General features: G+C 35.2%; 1 protein-coding gene across 1 annotated transcript; it reads right to left on the reverse strand.

The window, feature by feature from the left end:
* Positions 1-1507: 1507 nt before the first annotated feature.
* On the reverse strand, positions 1508-23358 carry GALNT3 (polypeptide N-acetylgalactosaminyltransferase 3). Its single transcript, XM_079923738.1, has 10 exons — positions 22743-23358; positions 18347-18519; positions 14577-14726; positions 12346-12580; positions 11610-11727; positions 9975-10175; positions 7835-7966; positions 7529-7630; positions 3380-3532; positions 1508-2506 (listed from the first exon to the last, which is right to left on the reverse strand). Exons 1-10 carry the CDS (start codon positions 23255-23257, stop codon positions 2384-2386), a joined length of 1902 nt encoding a protein of 633 aa, XP_079779864.1. The 5' UTR covers positions 23258-23358; the 3' UTR covers positions 1508-2383.
* Positions 23359-23836: the final 478 nt, after the last annotated feature.

The raw sequence follows: 23836 nt of genomic DNA on the forward strand, positions 1-23836 counted from the left end.
GGGACTTAAAAGTTCATTACCATCAATTGTAGTAGTAGGCAATTTTAGTTTACTGCTTATTTTCTACTGTGGTTAATTGTGTGGTCACGTCACGGCTTTACACCCATAAGGTTTACCTGAGTAGGTTTGGTCCTCTGGAATGAAGGCAACATACCAGGTCTTCTGCAGCCACTAGATCATTTCCCAGGTAGCTTCAAACTGAACAAGAGTTCCACAATTTCACACTTGAGTGCATTCAAATCTCTCAGGTAGATGGCAACCAGATTCCATAAATAACTTCCTGCTAGCACCGTTTCAAAATTCAGATTTTAAAAGATACTACCCTCTCCCTGAAGGGCAAATTCTTAATGAAATGAATTATATGACCCTTGAGCAACAGCCTGAGGCTCCCAAATCAGGTAAAAAGGATTCTCCCTTTGAATGCATATAATGAAGACATAATAAAATCAACCTAACCTATATAGATTTTGGTTGGATCTTAACATGACGATACATGACTAATACACAGAGGGAGCTCAGATTTGTTTTTTGGTTTTTTTTAATATGCTTGACTTAAGCTCATAATTTATAAAATACCTTTGGGGATTTGTTTTGTTTTGTGAGATACAATGAACTCTAAGAGCAATATTTGCTCCTGGATGTTCACTCTAGAGTTAATAAATTGAGAAACAGAAATTATACATGTATGTGGGCTCTATTGTATATTTCAGAATTAGTATTAGAAAAAGTAATAAAGAAATACCTTTACTTACTAAAGAAATATTCAATATGAATAGTGAACTGTCATTTGCATCATAAAATATAACATCATAATGTCACTCACTGTGCTATTTCAAAATTATTTGTCTTCCTGCTCCATAAGACCTAAGCTCAAAGGCAATATAAGTCTTACTATGCCTACCATAACTTCTGGCACAAAGTTAGACACACAATAAATATCAGTTGAATTAAAATAAAAGTTGGCATTGTAATAAATTAAAGAGTGCAGAGTTTTTTTTTAATGTAAGTTCAAAGTACAAACAATGAGAAGATGGAGTCAATAATTGTAAAATATTTTCTTATGTACAACTGAAACCAGGTTTAAAACATAAAGCCAATCATACATTACTTCTTCAATAAGAATAGATCTATATATAAAATGACCAAAAATTGTTAAATCTTCTCAGTAAGCATCACATTTTTAAAAAATTACTCTATCATATGCTCAAGGAAAGTTATCAGAAATTGGTACAAAATTTTCTAAATACCTAACACGTAATCTTCTCCATTCCCCACTTTTTATGCCATTACTATTAAATGTTTTTTCCCTTCAGAAATATCTGATGACTCTGCAGTGGGTGCTTAGAAATTCAGGATACAAAATTCATGCTTTCCCTAGCTATTATCAATTATATATTTTATCCAAAAAATAAAAAAACAAATAGTTACAATAGTGATAAGAATTTGTTTTATTGTGTTTTCCATAGATAGTAATAAGGTTTTTTGGTGAAAAAATTCATTACAAAGACAATCTATAATTGAATCAGTAACAAAAAAATTTTTGCTTTAAATGAGTCAAGTATTCTGCATTTGAAATTCAATTTCATAAACATTCAAGATTAGTGAATTTTGATAGGAAAAAAGACTAACAGAAAGGAAAAAGACACCTTTTTAACAGATAGCGACTTAGAGGTTTTTTTTAAATTTCTTTGGGAAAACACACAGTATAGTTATTTTTTTAAGTCTTTTGCTTCAAGTCAAGTGAACTTTAGACTAAGAAATTTTTTAAATTTGCCAAGAAATTGAAGTGTTAAAAATAGTCTTCTCCTTATTCATTTAATTTCATGTTTAAGGAAATATTTGACAGATAAGTTAACAAAATGCAAAAGAAGTTTACCTGCATTTTTATATAATAAATTCTAGCTCTATAAAAAATTTCCTGGTTTTACACAAAGGCCAATTTTTGACCTTCATTGATCCATTTCTATGTAGTTAAAAAAATACAGTATCAAATCTTTCTCCCTCCCCCCCAAAAAAACTAGAAGAAAAATTTTTAATTGTGAGTGTGTGAATGTAGCTATGCATATTCTCAAGCGTACAAAGCACACGAACATCACTTTACTTGGAAAATTATTTTCATCATACTGTAAACATCTTTTCCTCTGCATCTGGACTTTTCAAAATAGTCTTTGGTATTACTAGCTATTGTGCTTTGAAATGGAAACTTAAGGGATTTCTGTAGCGGTGCTACATAGACATTTTAAGATATAAATAAGAAAAATGCACTTGGAATAAGTTACAGTTAGCTGCTTTTGCATAATTTTCAAAAACTACAGTGTATGCCTAGTCACAGTTTTATAAGAAAGAATATCTCCTTTTTCAACTCCTTAATTTTAAGGAACACTTAACCATTTTGGCTAAAAATCCATTTTTGGAGTGGATCTGATGGATTGCATGACACTAAGCTTGGATGCTCTCCACTTGCTGAAAGGCACATTTTAAAGAATGAATTATATAGAAGTTGGTCCTAGAATAAAAAGAAATACAACAGACATTAAGTTTCAAAACTCAAAGTTAACGGAGAAATATAAAAACAATTTATGGTCTCATGGAAGCCAAAGAGAGACTTATGTAACGAATATACACCATTCTTAACTTTTAATCTTTCTAATATCTACTATGTCTGATAAAATCTTGTTGGTTTTTGGTGTAGGCAACATCATTTATGCCACCACTGTTCAATTCACAGAAGGTGTTATATAAATGAAGAGAGGTATGCAGAAAAAGGTCTCAATCAAGTTCTCAAATAACAAATATTTCATTGATATAAGTGATAAAACTCTAAAAAATCCAGTCATAAAAGTCAGTTTTATAGTGTTCTAGAATTACACAAAACAATATTCAGGTAGGAACTGTTAGTTTCCAGCTAAGTTTTAAAACATATGTTTAAAAACAGAAAAAAAGCCTTTCACATATTCTCTCAATTCTAGATTCATGAAAAAGTACTAAAATAGGGAAGGAAAGAATTAATCACTTTAGGTAAGAAAAAATAATTATTTTTCTCTTCTCTGCCAGGAAAACAAAAGTATGACTGTCACAAGAAGCATCATAAGAAATTCTAAAACATATACAAACAAATATTACTAATAATCCACAGACATGTTGAACTGCATAAATCATGCTGTAAGATATTTTATAACTATTTTGCTCCTAAGAGTATTTAATTCATAGATATCTTCTTTCTTACCACATGGGTAGACATACGTAATGACAAAGTTAACAAAGACAGAAATTCTGACAGATAATATCAATACAGTATGTTTCATGTATTTTCCCAGATAAGCAATTAGAGCTAATCAAAATAATTACATAAAGGGGTGAATTAATTGTACTGAGGTACCTTCTGGATCTCCCATATCTGTTCTCCAGTGACAAATGTCTTGTGACCTTTGTAAGCACATGCCTTCAGCTGAACGACACCTTGAGCAGCATGAAGACATAATTCCTTCTGGATGTTATGCCGAATTTCATGTTGAACAGAGTATTCAAAGTACTGTGAAAGGAAGAATGCTGTTACTGACGAGAGTGCTCTATATCCTCAGTTGCAAAATTGTCAGCCAAAAAAAAAAAAAAATCAGCAACTCACTGAATAATGGAGTCAGGTGTACTTCACCAAAATAATACAATGAAGTAAGTATCAGAATCGTAACCTGAGTTTTTGGGACAGAAGATATTATAGCCTTTCTCCAGCCTATCACCAACAGATAGTTACTTAATTAAGAAGGCATTGTCTTCCTTCCCATGTCAGAAATTGGAAGCTATCAGGTAGGATGGAGGCTAGAATAGGTTTGCCACAGAAAAGAGTCTGGAAACGTTTAGCAAGCCCATTAACTACCTCTTTCTCTCCACAAGTGTTTCTTCTCTCTTATTCATCTCAATTAATGGCATTTTCATTTAAACTAGAAACATTTGAACAGGGTACTCTTGGGAATTCCCTGGTGGTCCAGTGGTTAGGACTCTCTGCTTTCACTGCCATGGCCCATGTTCAGTCCCTGGTTGGGGAATTAAGATCCTGCAAGCCGCACGAAGGTGGGGGGCGGGGGGCACACGATGACACTTTTCCTGCCTCAGTTTCCTTGCCTGTAAAATGGGTAATTTAATAACTCCTACCTCATAGGGTTATGAAGATAAATGGTTTAATACATGTAAAACATTTAGACCAATAACTGGTACATGGTAAGCATTCAATACATTTTTAGCTATTGTTACTATTATTGATGTTTCTCTCTCCCCACATGTCCAATTAAGTGGCCCCTTAGTCTTACTGAAGTTTCCTCTCAGATGTTACCATCCCACCGATCCTTACTTCCACATCCTCACTTCTTTTGTTCAGGCACTCAAAATCTCTACTGCAATACCTCCAGGTACCTCCAATTTCTGCTCCTATAATTTGGTCCACTCTGCTGCCAGTTATTCTTTTGTAGCATTGATTTGATCCTTTACATTCCCTGCTTAGTGATTCACAATCACTACTGTTGCTAAGATGAAGTCCACACTTCTTTTTTTTTTAAATTAAGGGTACTTTAATTAATTTATTTATTTATTTTTGGCTGTGTTGGGTCTTCGTTTCTGTGCGAGGGCTTTCTCTAGTTGTGGCAAGCGGGGGCCACTCTTCATCGCGGTGTGCGGGCCTCTCACTGTCGCGGCCTCTCTTGTAGCAGAGCACAGGCTCCAGGCGTGCAGGCTCAGTAGTTGTGGCTCACAGGCCTAGTTGCTCCACGGCATGTGGGATCCTCCCAGCCCAGGGCTCGAACCCGTGTCCCCTGCATTAGCAGGCAGATTCTCAACCACTGCGCTACCAGGGAAGCCCCCACACTTCTTAATCGGTACGTGAAATCTTCCACTTTCAGTCTAACACCAACCATTGTCCCAATTATACACTATGCTCCTTTCACACAATTCTACCAATGCAGAACATATGTATCCATAACTCCACTTTGCTTTACTCCCTAGAATATCTTTCTGGGTCCTTTTCTGCCTAGCTAACTCCTTTTGATCCTTCAAAAGCCAATTCAAATATTACCTTCCTTCTTTAGTTTTCCCTGAATTTGTCTTATGCACAAAATTACACTTTTCTCAGGCTTCCCATAGTGCATCAGAGATAACCTTCATAGCACTCTATTGGAATTGTGTGTGTAGCTAGCTGACTTCACCATAGAACAAAGTCAGGCAGTGTATCTAGTAATAACATCCATTATACATCAAATATTTCATAATGTTGACATTCCAAAGAAAAAATGAGTGAACATAATTGATTTTCAATAGCGAAATTATTAGTCTTAGCACTAATATTTATTGAGCCCTTATTATGTGCTAGGCAGGGACTGTTCTAAACCCTTTATGTGTATTAGAGTAGGCACTCCACAAACATTAGCCGAATTAATCTTGAGTTCCCCTGGTCTTAGCCTCATGCTTAATTTATCTCATTCCATAAATATAAGATCATTTTTATAACTGATAGCTCTTCAGATGGAGACATTGAAAAAAAATGGGTTTAGATCACGAGAACAGCACTCTGGCTGTACTTCTTTAAGAAAGATAAACCTTAGGATTTCAAAGATGAGAAGAAAGGCTGACCAGAACTTTACATTACTCATATTATTTTTTAAAAACCACTAAAACGGAAGTTATAAGGAATGGAGAATAGTTGAAGATACTTAGACAACCAAAGAGTATGTTATTATCTAGTTGAGAACACTGGAGAGAATTTTACCTTAGAACCAGGACAACTACACTGGAAGAGAAAGGGGAAGAGGCAAAGCATTGTGTTACAAAGCCATAATGAATTAAACGGCACTGCACCAGTATATTAGTCAATTTAGTCACATTATCAGAATACTTATTTTCATTTGGCATAGTGCAATACTGTTACAATGGAGTTTTATGCTATAAAAAAAATATCATTATCTGGTCAAAACAGTAGAAGGGAACATGAGGAAATGATCGAGTTAGATGATATCTCAAAAACATCTAGCACTCAAGGAACTACAATTCCCAAACTAGTTTAAATGCAATGCTTGATTGAAAATAACATTTAAAGGAAATAAATCAAAATAAAATCAATGGCTATGTCAGGGTGATAGAAGCCAGAGTTATCTTCTTAAAATATAAACTAGAAAATATAATTCTTTAGCTCAAAATCCTCAGGTGGCTTCTGTCACACTTGGAATTAAATTCAAGTTCCTTAACGAGGCCAGCAAAGCCTTATATGACCTGGCCCCTAATTCATGTCTCTGACCTCATTTTCCACCCCTCTCTTCCTGGACCACTCTGCTCCAGCCACACTGGCTTTATGCTTGCTCTTTTTACCTGCCGCTGGGCCTCTGGCCTTGCGTCCTCTGCCAAGATGCTCTCCTCCTGGAACATGGTTCCTCTCCCAACTCCTCAGGCCTCCACTCTAAGGTCACCTTCTCAAAAACGTCTTCCTGAACCTCCAAAATTAACAACCCCCCCGCACACACATTATCCCCCTACTCTGCTTTATTTTTCTTTATACCTAAAATTACATATTTATTTTTTCCTTTCCTTCTAGAATATAAGCTCAACAAGATAGAGACTTTGTCTTTTTCACTACTATAAGAGTGTGAGTTACATTATAGGCGCCAAACAAACACTTGTTGAAAGAATATGTGAATTATTTCAGCATCCCCAAATTTCTAAAAGATGGCTATATGCTATTTATAATTTAAAAATTATTTTAGAGACAGAACTATAAAAACATCTTTATGGCAATGATAGGAGAAAAACAGAACAATGTATAAAATATATCTTCAACTTTTACGATAAAATAGATGTAATGCTAGAAGAAGCCTGAAATAAATTTATAAGTATTTATATTTAGTGATAAGATTTTTACAAATGAGGAAATATTTCTCATTGCTCAAAACCTTAATTTTTACTAGGATAGGCCAGTGTTATTTCTAAAAGAATGTAACTATTTATATAATTATGTTTTCTTCTAATATATAGTGTATAAGGAAAATTTTTAAGATATGAATATATATACACATCGACATATATGTACATATATGTATATGTATATATCTGTGTGTGTGTGTGTACCTCCATCAAACTTTTAATATCATGAACCACAAAAATACAGTATGAACATGATGTTATTTGCTGTCAAATCCAGTTAAATATAGCCTTTACGTATAATTTAGCAAAATCACCATGCTAATAGTCATGCAACATCAAAGATTCACATAGAAGATCCTGTTTTTCATTTCAAATGGTATTATTCTATTATTTTCTCATTTACCTTTCTACTAAATGGGTAAGCAACCTCAAACTGCTCTCAGAGGCAGAGTGAAAATCAAAATAAAGTACTCTACAACTTCTATATGAATTGCCAAACTTAATCTAAAAACGTTTCACATACCAGTTTACCGGAACATAAAATTGATTTAGGGATTCTGAAAAACGCGCAACAACTTACTTCTGTTTGTAGGTACTAAAGAGAAGGGAGGATTTTTAGTGCAGTGCTCACCTGGTTTCCCCCAAGTCCATGACACGTATACAAAATTAATGGTTTGCCTCCTTGATTATTTTCTCCAACATCCAGACATAGAGGCTGACCAAGACTCTTAATCTAAAGGGAAATTTTCAAGTTATAAATTTTTTTAAAAATCTATGTGGTTTATATTTTTTCGCAGTTAATTTCAGGAAGTGGTGTTAATAATAATGTAAAATCTCAAAAGCAATAAAACAGAAAATATTTCAGCAATTTTTCTGAATCACATAAATATTGGTGGAAGGGAATATACCAACTAAAAAGGAACAGGAAAATACTCACATATCCAGCTATAACAGGATTAAGGTCTGGCACGTACGCTTCTGGATAAATATTGTTCAGATACCATGTAAAATTTTTACACTGAAGGCGGTGCTTTATTTCAAATCTTTTTGAAAGATCACCAAATGACTTCTGGAGAAAGATGAGAAGTGAAGGCGGATGTTTAATTAAAACACAACTGATAAAGTACTTCGAATGCTACTATTTGTATTTACATTTAGGTCTTAAAAAAAAAAATTGTGGGCCAAAATATAAGATGCGATTTAACTACAGTCACCATTCATTCAGGCAACAAGTATGCCTGGCTGCTCACTTCTGGCTTCAAAGAGAATCAAGGACCACTGCAGTGCCGACCTAGTGCTATTTTGTTCTTCCTTTGTGCCACAAACCTCTGTCATGGGACAAAGATCCCTAGCGAAATGCTGAAGGCAAAAAATGGTAGTGGGGGCATCCAAAACTGATCCTGGTTTTATACGCAAAAGTGGTCTGTAAAGTGTGGTGTGAGAAAGCAGGTACAGAGAAACAGTGCCAACTGTGCATCATGTAACATATCTCTTCTCCAGTCAAGACCACAAAAAGCAACGCAGTTGGGAATATTTTTTTCTAGTTTTAAGGGTATTGCTTACTCCTAACACTATCTTCTAATAATATCCTAACAATAACAATGTTTTAGTAGAAAAAGTCAAGTTTTTAATCAATTGTATTTTATTTTCCTTTACCTTATTTAAAAGGACTAAGAAAACTTAAAAAAAAAAAAGCACTAAAATTGAAAAGGTATTTGGTACAGGCAAAATTTTAAAGAAAATTTACAGTGGGTGCCTAAATATATGAAAAAGTAAATACTCAAGCTTATCAGTTCAACTAAGGAAAATATTTTCTCTGCCACCTTCAATGTTTTGAACCCAGGTGTTTTAGCAAAAAGTATGAAACTCTGAAGGACTTCTGGGTAGCTTATGCATTTTACCGTATGGATCTACTTGCCCTATGTTAAAAACAAGGGTTTGCTGGCTCACTTGCCCCTCTGTTGGTGACAAGAGAGCATAAACTGTATTTAGCATCCACTCGCCTGGTTAGCCAAGCACTTTTGTGCAGTACACAATCTGCCCGATTTGTTTTGGTGGCCCTGGGTAAAAAGTTAGCAATCTGACCCAGTAGTGCTCTGACTTTGCATGGTACTGACATGTTACAGGGAGATACCAGAGACCAAAGAAAAGGTGAAATGAGGTAACCAGATCTTTCTTTATGACATTCGAAATGTTGATGCCCTTTAATCCCAATATATACCGGCTTGCAAATCGGCACTGTTTCTTACAAAGAGTTCGGTGCCATTTGCCGAAGCATGTCCTTAAACTCTCCAGTTTATTTACCACATCCAATGTTGAAACTGTTGGGACTCAGTTCTAATGCATTAGGCATGATGATTCTGCAGAGCTTTGATCTAGGACAGGTCAATAACAACCACAGTGCCATGCATTTGTTAGCAATTATTTCCTTATTTCACAGCTGCTCTGGGAGACAGGCAAGTATTTTATCTCAAGACAGGGAGGGAGAGAGAAGAAACGTGGTGGAGCACATGCTCCATGTCAGGCCAATCTGTCAACCACCCTATGAAGCACCATAACCATTTCACAGTCTCAAGGGGCTTTGCCAAAGTCACCCCTCCAGGGAGCAGTGGAACCAGAACTGGAAATAAGAAAGCTTGATACTTCTGGTTCATTTTCCTGCCCCATTCTGACACTGTCTAGCTCTCCAGTTCAAAATGTCACTAAGCACCTTGATTTAGGTGCTAATCACATCACCTAAAACCAGTTAAAAGCAGTTCCACTTAATCTTATTTTCTTTGAGTAAAATACTGAATCAAAGCAGTTACAAAAACTAAATATCTTCCATATTAAAAGGGTAACATCAGGTAGAATGCCTCAACTTTTTAAATGCAGTTTACTTGACTTTTTCAAAAAAAAAAAAAGAAAGAAAGAAAAGAAAACTGACATCAATGAGTTATATATTTTTGAGTTCAAAAGCCCAGCTTTAAAAATAACTTTTTAAAAAAATGTTTTAGGCTTGAGTTGACTCAAACAGGTAAAAGGACATGTGAACTTGTGGATTTTTACCATAATTTAATTATTTAGTCCTAACTTACTTGTTTAACAATTTTTGCTGCATCTGTGTTTCTCCTATAAAATATTTCCTTATATTCATCCATCCAGACTTCTGCAAGGCGAACTTGGTTGCGAGCAATCACCTGAGTGCCTTTTGGAAAGGTATGAGGGCTTTTGCTGCGAAAAACATGTCCAACAACAGAGCAAGGCATAATCTCCAACTGCCCACCACATTGCCACACCTGATAATTAATGATATTTGTTTAAATTTACAGTATTTTAGGAAAATCAAAGTGTTGCTTTTAAGTTCACCTTTAAGATACTAATAAAAACAAAATAAGAGATTTATTGCAGCTTTACAAATAGTCTCTGTTCACTGCCAGTTCAATTTAAGTTCTCAAAGATAAAGAACTATTATTAAATGGTACAGACCCAAGAGACAAAAACCCCTCACATTTTCAGAAATTACTTTAACAAAATAGTGATTTCAGATCTCTCATAAAAGTAAAAGTCCACAATTTCTTCTTCTTTTTTTTTTTTTTGCAAAAATTATTCAAGCTATCTAGTATCCACACAGAAGACCAATGGCTCTTCTGCATTTGACTTCCACAGCAGACTTGGAGAAAGTGAGCCCAGACTCTATTTATCTCTTGTATATTCAATTTTGTGATCAAGAAACAAATTCCAGACAGTCATTATTACCAAAGCACAATCTATTAAACTTGATCATTATAAAAACTTCATACTATTTAGAGATAGAGGGTCAAAGAACTTATTTGCATTAACTCTAAAATGGCAAATCACTAAATCAATACCTACTCACTTAAATATCTTGACAGTTTGTTCTGCCATAAATGAAAAATCTAAAAGTCATGTTTAATAATATGTGCTAATATTAGGGCAGTGGTTGTATTCTCTCTCTCTCTCTTTTTTTTTAAACAAGTGAGAAAGCTTGGTGATATGTTTTGTTCAACAGACTGCTTAAGATCCAACATGTGCTGGGGGTTAGGAATACTTAAATGAATAAAACAAGACCCCTGCCCTTAAGCAGCTCAAACTTGGCCAAGATCATCACTGCCATTATGTGATGAAGCCAGAGCCAAAACTTAAATCTTCCAACTCCTAGTTCAGTTCTTTTTCCACTACATTCCAGCCTAAGTGATAAGAAATGAATGACAAAATCATTGTAGAAAATGAACTCATGAAATCAAATACGTATATGTGGAGACCATCTAACACCTTTCTTTTATTTCTCATATTAACGTTTAATATGTATAGGGAAAAAAAGCTTGTTTAATCCGAAGAGTTAAGTTCAATGTCCTTTAAAATTATACATAAATGTTTTTCCATGCTGACTCGCTTGATAATCAACCAATTTCCTGAAGCAGTAGATTTAATTATATTTATCTTGGCTGGAATTCAGTAGCTACAAGTGCATTAATTGGTGTTACTGCCTGGACACAGGCGTTTAACTGATTCTTCTTGTTACACTGGCAGCAATAAATAAATATATTAAGTTACACTTTAAGAGGAAATATATTTATTCTAAAATTTCTAACAATTAAATTTTAGAAAGCACAAAAAGTAAAGACTACATTCATCCATGATAATCTGTATCAGCCAACTAGAAATATATATTTCATTGTTTAGTATAAGCGCTATATTTATAAACTTACTCTGAAAGACATTTCTATATTTTCACCTCCCCAAATTTCCATTTCTTCATCGTAAGTTCCAATATGTTCAAAATAGTCTTTTGATATGGAAAAAAGGCCTCCTGCAAAAGTGGGTGTTCTGAAAAATAATCCATTGTTAAACTTTGTTATAAAAACCAAATAAGGAAAAAAACATATTTTAAGAGCAACTGAATCAAATGTACAAATAAATTAAAGAGAGATGACAATTTCAAGGCTTTATATAGATTAATAAAAACTAAAAATGCTATCTTCAAAGTCAAGTTTTGGGGGATGGGGAGGAAGAACTTTAAGTATCCTTCCCTAGCGGAACAAAATTATTGTGTCTTCTAACCAAACTTAAAAGATTCTCAAGGGAATTCCCTGGTGGTCAGTAGTTAGGACTCCGTGCTTCCACTGCTGGGGGCCCGGGTTCGATCCCTGGTAAGGAAACCAAGATTCTGGCCTCATGGCTCGGCCAAAAACAAAAAAGATTCTTAAGTAATGATTATAAGGAAGACATAAGAGCTCACTTAATTCTACTTCCTACTCAGTAACATCATGTATAAACAAGTACATAAATATATAAATGACTTTCCTATTCCTTCTATACAGAATATGTGTATTCTTTATTTTGTTAATGTGAATTACCTTTGTAGAAATTACTGTAAAAAGCAAAGAATGCATACATATTCAAATACTTGAACTGTATATAAGACTTTGAGAGCAATCATCTTACTTAATTGGATAAGTTTCATCCTTCCTTCTTTGCTGCTCATGATCGGGAAGTGACTCCCAGCCAAATGAAAGACTCCAGTCAAAATTCCCACGGTTGTGGTTACTTCCATAAGGAGAAGGTTTGTTGAATTCAAACGTGTTCAGATCTATGGATGCAATATCTGGGCTCACGACAGCAGTGTAGTTCTCAGCTATTCTGGCCAACAAAGGTTCTAACCAGCCATAGAAACACTCACCTAGAAGGAATACAATTTTAATTAATTCAATGAAAACACTCAGGGTTTTTTTCCTTTTGTGTTTTGGAAGAGGGTTTACAGAGAAATGAGAATAACCAAGTCTTTAGTGTTTTGAACATTTATATAGGGGAGATTTCTTAAAGGTTTCTTGTGAGATAAGGGTAGGATGAAAAATATAAGACAAGATTAAGCATAGTTAGGAAATGACTGATTTTTTTTAACCTTACAATGGAAGCAAAATGATACTGATATATTTAAGTTTCAGACTGTGTATTTCTGTTTAAAATGGGCCATGAATCAAGGATAATGTTTTGCTGATCCATACCACCTAGCTCCAGAAGTGTTCTGATTTACTTAAACTTGTCTCCCTGAGTAGAGTAACTGAAATCTTTATTTCTCTGACAGGTTCTTAGGAGAAAATAAGTAAAGGAATCAGAATATTCTGATTTTAGCAGTTGGAGACGAAGTACCATTCAAACCTGCCCAGCGCTAATGAAAGAGAGTGGAGGAGTGGCATGAAAGGTCTGGGTTCTGGCCCCAGGCCAGGCTGTCTCACATCACACATAGAGTTCAGGAGATGTGGCATGTACAATGCTACTCAGGGCTTCCCATCATTCAGTGGAGTTTGGCAGTCATGGTCCAGGAGGACCATCAGACTCATTTGCCTGGAGGGGAAGAATGCCCAGTCTGACAGTATTGTAATTTTTGGACCAGGAGAGGGAATGCTGGAGAAGCAGCCATTTCCTTTTGAAAACACCTCTCCTGGATTACCTTTAGACCTTTCTTAAATGCTGGGTATTAAGAGAATACTGAGGGCTTCCCTGGTGGCGCAGTGGTTGAGAGTCTGCCTGTGGATGCAGGGGACACGGGTTCGAGCCCTGGTCTGGGAGGATCCCACATGCCGCGGAGCGGCTGGGCCCGTGAACCACGGCTACTGAGCCTGCGCGTCTGGAGCCTGTGCTCCGCAACAAGAGAGGCCGAGACAGTGAGAGGCCCGCGCACCGCGATGAAGAGTGCCCCCCCCCGCGCCGCCACCGCCTCGCTGCAACTAGAGAAAGCCCTCGCACAGAAACGAAGACCCAACACAGCCAAAAATAAATAAATAAATTTATTAAAAAAAAAAAATAGTCACAGGACAAGGCAGTTCCCATTCTACCATTTAAAAAAAAGAATAAAAAAAGAGAATACTGAATGTGAAAGCTCTAAAGAGACTCAAGCAAATCCAAAAGCCCTTCTGTAAAAATTAGCGTATGCTCAAAACCATTTGCTTGGTCAAACATAACCTAAAGGCTGGCCAATCCAAAGCTAAACACTCACACAAAGAGTAAAACTCACTAAACTTAGAGCTCGAGGGAATAAGTGACATTTTAATAATACCTAACATGTACATTAAACATTGACTCTAAAAATACTGTCTAAGTACTTTATTTAAAATCACTGACACTGAAAAAAAATCAAAATACAAAGAGAAAAACCCCAGCAGCAACAAAAACTAACAACATTCATGGGAAAGATACCAGAAGCTGTAAAGGGGCACCCCTAACTTGGCACAAAAAGGAGTGTGTGAATCTTTGGGGGAAAAAAAAACTGAAATATAAAAAGTAAAAGTGTTAGGACAAAGTTTAATGATAGGGTTGACTACACTTAAACAAAACTTTAAAGTGTAGTAATCAAGAATAATAAGGAAAACCACATTTTTTTGACAAAATGAGCATATGAAAAAATCCTAGGCATGGATAAGTCGCTGGGGAAGCTGTTCACTGGAGGCCATAAAGTTAAGGAGCCTCAAACAAAAGGACGTAAGATCTTTGAATAAGTGAAAGGAATTTCCTACCCAGAGCTGTAATCTGCTTGGGCTGTCACTGCTATAATCACTAGCTGAAAATGATGTTAAAGAAAATGCAATTAGGCATTTAAAGAAAATGCTTCCTTACCTTTTAAGTTAGAGGGAGGGGGAGGGAAAATATTACAACTATGTCTATACTTGTATACTTACAGTGAGCATCTAAAAATGTGAGTGTTTCAGCTGTTGCTACTGCTGCTCCTAGCAACCTTGCAGTGATCAGACCTTTTCTCTCCTTTTGTCTGACTATTTTTACGATAGAAAATTGTTTTATATATTCCTCTAGTTTACCATGCAAGTACTCTGTAAGAAAAAAAATCAAGATTAACTCCTTTCTAAGTATATTTTCATATATATGAAAGCTAATAAAGAAACCACAGAGCAATGGGTCCTCCACATGCATAATCTTAACGGTTGTACACATCCATCCTTAAGACAAAAATTATATCTTCAACTCTTATTGGAAAACAAAAATTATATATACAGATCTTAACTTTTGAACGATTATAATGCGTGACATTACCACACATAGTTATCCTGCCCATGTCATATCAGTAAACACAATGTGTTTGGAGGGGGAGACTTCCAAAGGAATAGGCCCCAGGAGTTAAGAAGACTCATTTAGAAGCCAGAGGAAAGGGACAAAGGAGTGAAAGAAACTGAATTTGGCCAAAAAGATATTTGATTCTTATTTAAATTGGCATTTAAATCTGCAAATGTATAGAAAAGTTTCAAGTATCAAAAAAATTATCTGATATTTAGGCAGTGGTCAAAATAATTTAAGACCAAAATCTTGAGAGAAAGATGAGTAGGAAAATCCAGGGCTACAGCAGTTTGGGAATATTTCTACAAAGAATCAGCAAAAAATTTTTGAAAACTCTAGAGTCTCCTGACACAGAATTTTTTCCAGTAAAAATACGAAGGAAGAAAAGAGTATGTAAATCAGGAATGAGGTTAGAAACAGGCAAAATTTTAGTCATGGGTGTGTATAATTTAAGATACTCCATAGTCCAATTTGGATGACATACATACTAGGCAAGAGTTAAAATAGCAGGTAAAAGAAAAACACATCAATCAAGTCAATCAAGTGTTGTCCATATTTTTAAACAATGTCTTAATACTCCATAGTCCAATTTGGATGACATACATACTAGGCAAGAGTTAAAATAGCAGGTAAAAGAAAAACACATCAATCAAGTCAATCAAGTGTTGTCCATATTTTTAAACAATGTCTTAATCCTGCTTGTTCACCATTGAATTCTTGACTCTTTGTTGAGTATATAATGCAGTTCTTCAAGTGGCCTTCTTGGACCCATAGCACAGACTCAAAAAGATTTGGGAATATTGAGAACACCAGCAAACATCCTGGGTAGATGTTTGCTTCTACCAGATTTCAGAAGCAATTGCAGGTGACTTTGACTTTATCTGTAATTACATATTTTTAAAAATTCTCCAGTGGTGCAGATAAGAGAGTTGCTTATTTAAAGCTTAAACATTCATGAAGGAGGTAAGAGTCCAGGAATAACTTTTGCGGAAAAATAAGCCTATCTAAACATTATCGTCTCAGAGTAACAGATTAACTTATTTAACACCTTCTAAGTACCTCAGAATTAATACTCCGAAAGACAAGTAGGATTGTAATTTGTCTTAAAAATATAATCATAGCTATTTCTGCTTTAATCATAGACTTATAGAGCAGCAACTTAAAAATAGAAACATTTTAAAGGTCTTAATGGGAGATGATTTTTAAAACGGAGTCACTACAGATTTCTTCAATAAACCCTCCCACTGTTCATATGTTAAGAAATTTTTATTCATCCACAACTTCTGAACTTCCTATAAATTCTTACCTGCCCTTTAAATTTAGCCCCCATCCACACCCTAATTTTATGAAGTTAAAAACACAAAGCCGTGAAATCAGATTTCCTGGGTTTGATTTATAGCACCATTACTTTTAGCTATGTGACCCTGGGCAAATTATTTTACCTTACTGTACCTCGGTTTCTTTACCTATAAAGTGAGATAATAGAAAAAATGGGGCTAATAGGACTAACCCTCACAGGGAATTGTTAGGAGGATACAATGAGAGATTATTGTACAAATAAAACATTTAAGACAAGAACTAACTAGCACATGGTCTATGCTCTGAAAATCTTAATTATATTTTGTTTGCTATCATTGGGATTTAGCTATCAGTTAACTGAGTACCTACATATTTATGCTGCTTTTCCTTAAGCAAATTGAAGTCAGGGACTATGGTTTCTACTTCACAAGCTCTTCTATGGTAACGAGGGACACATTTTCCACAGTGGGGGACTCATTAGATAGTTCTTTGACTGATTTAATAAGACAAATTACACTACTATTCAAAGATAGCCCTCGCCAAGAAAACTTTTCCAAATCTATTGTTGATTGCTATAAAGAATTATAAAAAATACTCAGACCCTTTGACCAAGCAGTCCTACCTCTCCTAACTTATCTAAGGATATAATTCAAAAAAAGAGAAAATAACATAAGCACAAGGATATTTATTGTAGTATTACATATAGTAAGGCTAAGGGGTAAATAAAAGTGAATGGTTAAGTAAAATGTATCTAGTCCATTTTTGTCATTAAAATTAAAGTTTTGAAGGTAACAGAAACAGGCTAATAATGTTACATGAAAATGTCAGATTTCAAAACTAGATTTCTGACATGGATATAATTAGATAAACATTATATGTTTATGTAGACAGTGATTAGGAAAGAAAAGATTAAAATGGTTGAAACATTAGGTTAAAAATGTTATGCTTTATTCACTTACAACCACGTCTAAAGTCTGGATACATCTTATAATTAATTGATGACATGTCATCTAATAGGTAGTGGGTTTTTTTTCCCCATGGTCTGTAAAGTAATGACTTACCTTACAGTAGATGGTGCTTTGGATTTGACGGAAGAGTGTTATCCTCAGTTTACAGATATAAGGAAACTGCTCATTAGTGCTGGAGCTAGAATTTGACTTTAAGGAATCTAGTTCCAAACTTGGGCTCTTTCAGGAATAAATTTTGCAATCGTTGAAATAATATGTATTTGTTTGGTACTTAAAATACTTGTAATGTTTGAAAACTCAGCAAATTATAGTATTTGTCTGATTATCCTTGTGAGTCCAATTTAAAATGTGTAACTTAGCAACTGATTATTGACATAAAATTAAGTGAAAATTCATTAAAGATTTTGGCTAGCTTTGTAAATGGTATTGGAATATTTAAAAGCGCCAAAATAAAACAGGATGTGGTAACTCTTCAGTAATTTTTAACTACTCTTTGATATTATTAATTAATAGATTATTTATATGAATACTTCTAATCTTTAAAACAACCCTAGGAGTTATGTACTAATGTATTCCCTCATTTCTAAGCTATACAATTATATACTTCTTATAAGCGATGGCATGTTCGTTTAATTGGCTGTAAGGGTCTTTTATTCTATTGGTATGTAAACTAATGATGTATTATACAATAAATTTGATGAAATATGGCATTTCCCCCATTTTACAGATAATGAAACTGAGGTATAGGGGGGTTAAATAACTTTCCCAAGTTACATAGCTGGTTAGGACCAGAACTGGGATTCAAATCAAGGCAGCCTAACTCAAGGCTCAAGTGTGTGCTCTTAACCACTATGTCTTACAATAAAAGTCTCATATTGAGGACTACAAAGTTATAAATAATGGTGTTTCACACGTTTTACACAGTTCTGAACTCCAAAATATTTGAATATGGACTTCCTTGGATTCTCCCTTCATCCATCATATATAGCATCCAAGACACTATATTCAAGATCTGAGGTGGCATACAGAGAGCACCATATACCCAAATAGACTTTGGACAACGCCACATGGATTTACTTAGGAAACAATGTAATTTGCATGTGCTTTCTTACCATCTACACTAGCATCATCCACCAAAATGATCTCCTTCAGCAGTATGGCAGGTGAAGAATAGAGCACGCTGTGGACAGTTCTAAGCAGCGTGGACCATGCTTCATTATGAAAAACTATTATGACACTGGTGGTAGGCAGGGGAGGACAGCGCTTAAATTTTTGTTCAATACATCTAGAAAAAGTCAAAGTAGAAGAACAATTATGAATTTTATTACTTTATTTCACAGCTATACCATTACTAAATTATCATTATTTAAACCTTTAAAACAATAGAAATGATAGTGGACACTTTATTTATATGTAAGATGATCTTAATGCTATATAAAGGCAAATAGATCAAAACAAAATTTCTTACAAATAGACCACTTACCCAGAGATCATGTCCACTGATATTGATCACATGTCACGAATTAAAACATGCTATTGTAAGCTTTCTCCATAATATAATTTTAAATACAAATAACATTTTAAATAAGAAAAATAACCTAGAAGGGAGACAACCTGTAAAAATAGCAAATACTTGTAACTGCTCAAATACAAACCAAGTTTTTTTCTTTCCTTGTAGAAATCATGCATTTTTCTTAACATTTGCAATTTTTAATTATTAAATGAATATTCATCTTTGTAGAGATTATCTTAAATTAGATACTTTCCTAGGAATGTAATATTTTCTAAGTTTAATCAATTTCCTTAACCGGTAACTGAACCAAAAGGGGAAAAAATTGCTTACTAAAAATCCTATTTCCTTCAGCAAAAACTTAAGTACCTACCATATGTCACATGCCATGCTGTGTTAAAGATTTTGCTCCAGTAAGGAGAGAGACCCTAAATAGTTTTTGACTGATCAGCGGTATTACTCATTCACTAAAAACTTTAGTTATAAATTTATCTTGAATTCATTTTGATAGCAATGTCATCCTCAATGAAAATAATCTTCATATGAAGCCATTGGGGTGTGTGTGGGTCTGTACAATCTCCAGGCTTTGAGAATGGAGATGACCACAGTCCCTCACCTGCTGAGTTGAGGTGAGGATCAAATGAAATAACATATAGGAGAGGGCTTCAAAACACTGTAAAATCAAACAGAGTGAAGCTGGGACATAAAACATGTGTGATCTATGGTAGAGATAAATAAGTAAAATAACTGGATCTTTGATAACCATAAATGGTTGTACAATTTTAGACAACAGACTATGAAATCCTCCTACACAGTCAAAAGCCACTATAAGTAGTGTGTGAACAATCAAACAGTGCTGTTCAAACCCAAAGATAAGGAAGTAAACCATTCACTCATGGAGATAGGAGCCCAGCACACTTTGGTTGCCCTGCCAGGGCCAATGGGGAAACCAGAGCCCCCAGAATGGTGGCCTGGGAAAGCCACCCTAAAAGAGAGATTCTACAAACTCTCATTAATTACTACGTTTACAGCCATACCTCAGTATGAATGTGTTTCAAATCCTTTCCTGAGAGGACGTCTTTAGGTCGAAATATTTGTAGTGATAAGAAAGGAATTAAATTAGGGATAAAATACTGAGAGGGTGTCAACACCACTGAGTAGGAAAAGAGGAGGAAGGTGAAACTGATTTTGCTTTCTAGGACCATCATGATTTTAAAGTGTAACATACATGCATAGCCAGAAGAAAATAATCACATTCATCCTCACTGGTAGATGAAAGCAAATGATTTATTCTAAAGTGAATTTTGGATAAACTATCAATTAAAAATAAAGTCCAAACACAAACTACCTATTTATCTATCTTCGAATTAAAATTACACGGAAACAAATGACTAAATATAAGCTTGTATTTTTAATACATAAAGTCTTATAAGCCAACATAAAAGTATAAGTAAAAATTATGAAAAGCTCCATACTATAGTATTTCTTTTTTAGGAAAAATATTTATAATTTTGTCTTATAAGCATTTTGGGGAGTGAGTTTGGGGATTTAAAAAAATTTTTTTCCTATATTTATTTGCCACGTGACTAATTAATATAGTATTAATATAGAATTATGAAAAGGTTTTGAAGATTTAAAGTATGACACTTTACAAAAATTCACACTAGGGCTTCCCTGGTGGCACAGTGGTTGAGAGTCCGCCTGCCGATGCAGGGGACACGGGTTCGTGCCCCGGTCCGGAAGGATCCCACATACCGTGGAGCGGCTGGGCCTGTGAGCCATGGCCGCTGAGCCTGCGCATCCGGAGCCTGTGCTCCGCAATGGGAGAGGCCACAGCAGTGAGAGGCCCGCGTACCGCCAAAAAAAAAAAAAAAAAAAAAAAAAATTCACACTAATAAAGTGTTATCTCCTTAATCTCACAAGGCTTTCCCTCAGTTTAAGCAAGGATTTATTTGCTTAACTGATAAGTACTAATATCAAGTAAAAGTGTCATGTTATATCATCAATGCAAGTGATAATAAAATTTCACAGTATGATTTCATAAGCCCCATTTATTTTGAAACAATTAGCATGCTCAACTTATGTTTAAAAGTTGTTTCACATGTCATTTAAAGTAGTGAAATTCAAATAACTTGCCAAAGTGATTACAGATTCCCAGTCAAACCATTTGAAAAATTTGGCATCCAGAAATGTGCTTAAATTATCAGTCACAAGACCATCTGGCTTCGGGAGAGACTGGATCTATATTTCTAATGAGCATGTAAAAGATTAGCAGTTCTTCAGAAAATGTGTTCCTTGATGATATAAGTTAAATTTAAAGTATGAAAGTATTAAATCTTCACAGTTCTAGGTACACATTCCTGTCCAAAAAAAAAGGTTCTTTGTGTGCATAGCTATTTTGCACTTACTTATTGATTAACATTATTGAATATTACTGCAGTTTCTCAAAGCTATATTGGAGAAAAGGCTTATCCTGAGCTCCCTTTGTCATGTCAGAGAATAAAAATCATGCTTCTTGATTTGTGATGGGAATTGCTTTTCAATCAAGACCTCTCCCAAAATCAGTAAAGGGCCATATTGCATTTTAACCTATTAGCATAAAAAAGGAACTATACTATGCCCTGTCAGAACAACTAGAATATTTTACATTCATTTGTTTCTTCACACATTCATTTAAAATGATGAGCAATTTAACCTTGAATCACACAGATTAGAATAGAGCCACAGAAATCTAATCTACACAGCTTCAATATTGAGGAACTCATAGTTGGAGCAGGTATTCATGATCATAAACCTAGAAAAATATGAAGGAAGCAATAGACCTAAGTCTACTAAAGTACTTTTCTTCAGGTTCACTTATAAATTTAATTCTCATAACTAGAAAGCAAAATATGTAAGCACTGTTTGCTTACAGTTTGTCTATCTTGCACTTTTAACAAATCTACAGATTGTTTAAAAGTGCTGAAATTCATTTTAGGTATTTCAGTTCAAATAGAGCATTTGAATACTACCTCAAAGATAACAAGACGGTTAACTAAGAACAAAGAGACAGCACAGTAGAATCGGGGGCTGGGGGGGATTTTAATCAAAATACTGTATATTTGAGATTAACATGTAAACAAAGTGACAATGAAAAGCAATGTTGGCCTCTCAGAAGAGAAAGGGAGAAAACTCTATAAATACAAGAGCTTATTCAACAAAACTCCAGAGAAAGAATCACAGTTGAACTAGTAATTAAAACAATACTGTCGGGCTTCCCTGGTGGCGCAGTGGTTGAGAGTCTGCCTGATGATGCAGGGGACGCGGGTTCGTGCCCCGGTCCGGGAGGATCCCTACATGCCGCAGAGCGGCTGGGCCCGTGAGCCTTGGTCGCTGAGCCTGTGCATCTGGAGCCTGTGCTCCGCAACGGGAGAGGCCACAACAGTGAGAGGCCCATGTACCGCAAAAACAAACAGACAAAAAAACAATACTGTCTCTTAAAAGAAAGGTTACAAAACACAGGATATTCTGAAATGTAGTTATAGCACTAAAAGTAGCCACAAAGTCCATGACTTAGCTCATAAACTATCATAGCCCCAAAATCTTGGCACAGTTTTTAATATTTCTATTCTATAGCAATACACAGAAGAACAGAAACAACTCCTCCACCTCCCACATTTCCCATAAAATCCACCTCATATTTCCTCCTAAATGGATGAGAAAACTAAAGCATTTAAGAATAAAGGATTTCCTTGTGGTTCTATAGAGGTCAGATCTAGAATTCAGTTTTCTAATTTCTAAGATGATAATTTTTCACATCTGCAATGCCTCACTAAACATAGATATAGAAATCTAGCCTCAATAACAATAAGCAAAAAATAATTAAGACAGGTTAAATAAATGGTATTTGTCGATTCTTTGCCTCAAAGTGACTAAAGACCAAGCAACTTCCTTAACTAATGCCCCTCCCCTGAAAACCCTCCTGATAAACACTAAACAGTGAATATTCTTCAACATACTCAGGAGGTCGAGTGTCTGGTCCAAGATCTCGGTGTAAAGAAATCCTGTCACTTGCAAAAGCATTAAAACAGTGTTTTGCTTCTCCACGTTCTTTTTCCTTCTGCTCTTCAATACTTAAATTGGTTGTCTTGAATGCTTTGCCAGAAGCACCAGGTGCATTAGAATCCTGAGGCGGGCGGTCAAGAATGGGTTTCAGTTCTGCTGCTGTATAATATCCTTGCAAACAGGGTCTCTCACCAGCATCAATGTTTTGCCTGACAGGTGCTCCTATTTGCATTTTTGGCATTGCATCTTTAATATTGTTTACAGCTTCTAGCATTAAATCAAACATCTTGTTTTTGTTTTTCATGTTTCTTTCCATCCTTGATTCCTCTTTGGAATATTGAACACTTACTTCTCTTTGCATTAAAATCAAAAATATTATAAAGAAAAAAACTACTGCACCAAGTTTCCAGAACTTTTTATGGTAATGTCTTTTAAGATGTAGTTTTACTAGTCGTTTTAGGTGAGCCATTCTGACATTAAAAGCTTGTCACTTGACAAATAACAGTTACAGTTTCCTCTGTTACATATATTTTTTATCATAGATTTGCTGGCAAGAAGGTTTCCTTAAATTGCAATACCTATAAACAGAAATGACAGGTTAGTAGCTATTCATTCCTATGGGCATGGTTCACTTCATTCGCTCAGCCAACAACTGAACATAAGCTATAAACAATGTACTCTTATGGTTAATAACAATACAAAGATATCTTGCCCTCAAGAAAATTACACTTCTGGAAGAACACAGTTGCTATCATTAACTATAATCTATTGGGGTTATAAAATATTAGAGACTTCTCTCCAGTAAAAAATACATTGTTAACTCTGCCTAATATCTGCCATATAATATGCATAAATGAGTTTTATAAATATATTTTGAGTTTTTTTTTTTAAATCTTAGCTCTGGGGCTTCCCTGGTGGTGCAGTGGGTGGGAATCTGCCTGCCAATGCAGGGGACACGGGTCCGATCCCTGGCCCGGGAAGATTCCCACATGCCGCGGAGCAACTAAGCCCGTGTGCCACGACTACTGAGCCTGCGCTCTAGAGCCCG

This window comes from Stenella coeruleoalba, assembly GCF_951394435.1.
Source record: "Stenella coeruleoalba genome assembly, chromosome: 6".
NCBI lineage: Eukaryota > Metazoa > Chordata > Mammalia > Artiodactyla > Delphinidae > Stenella > Stenella coeruleoalba.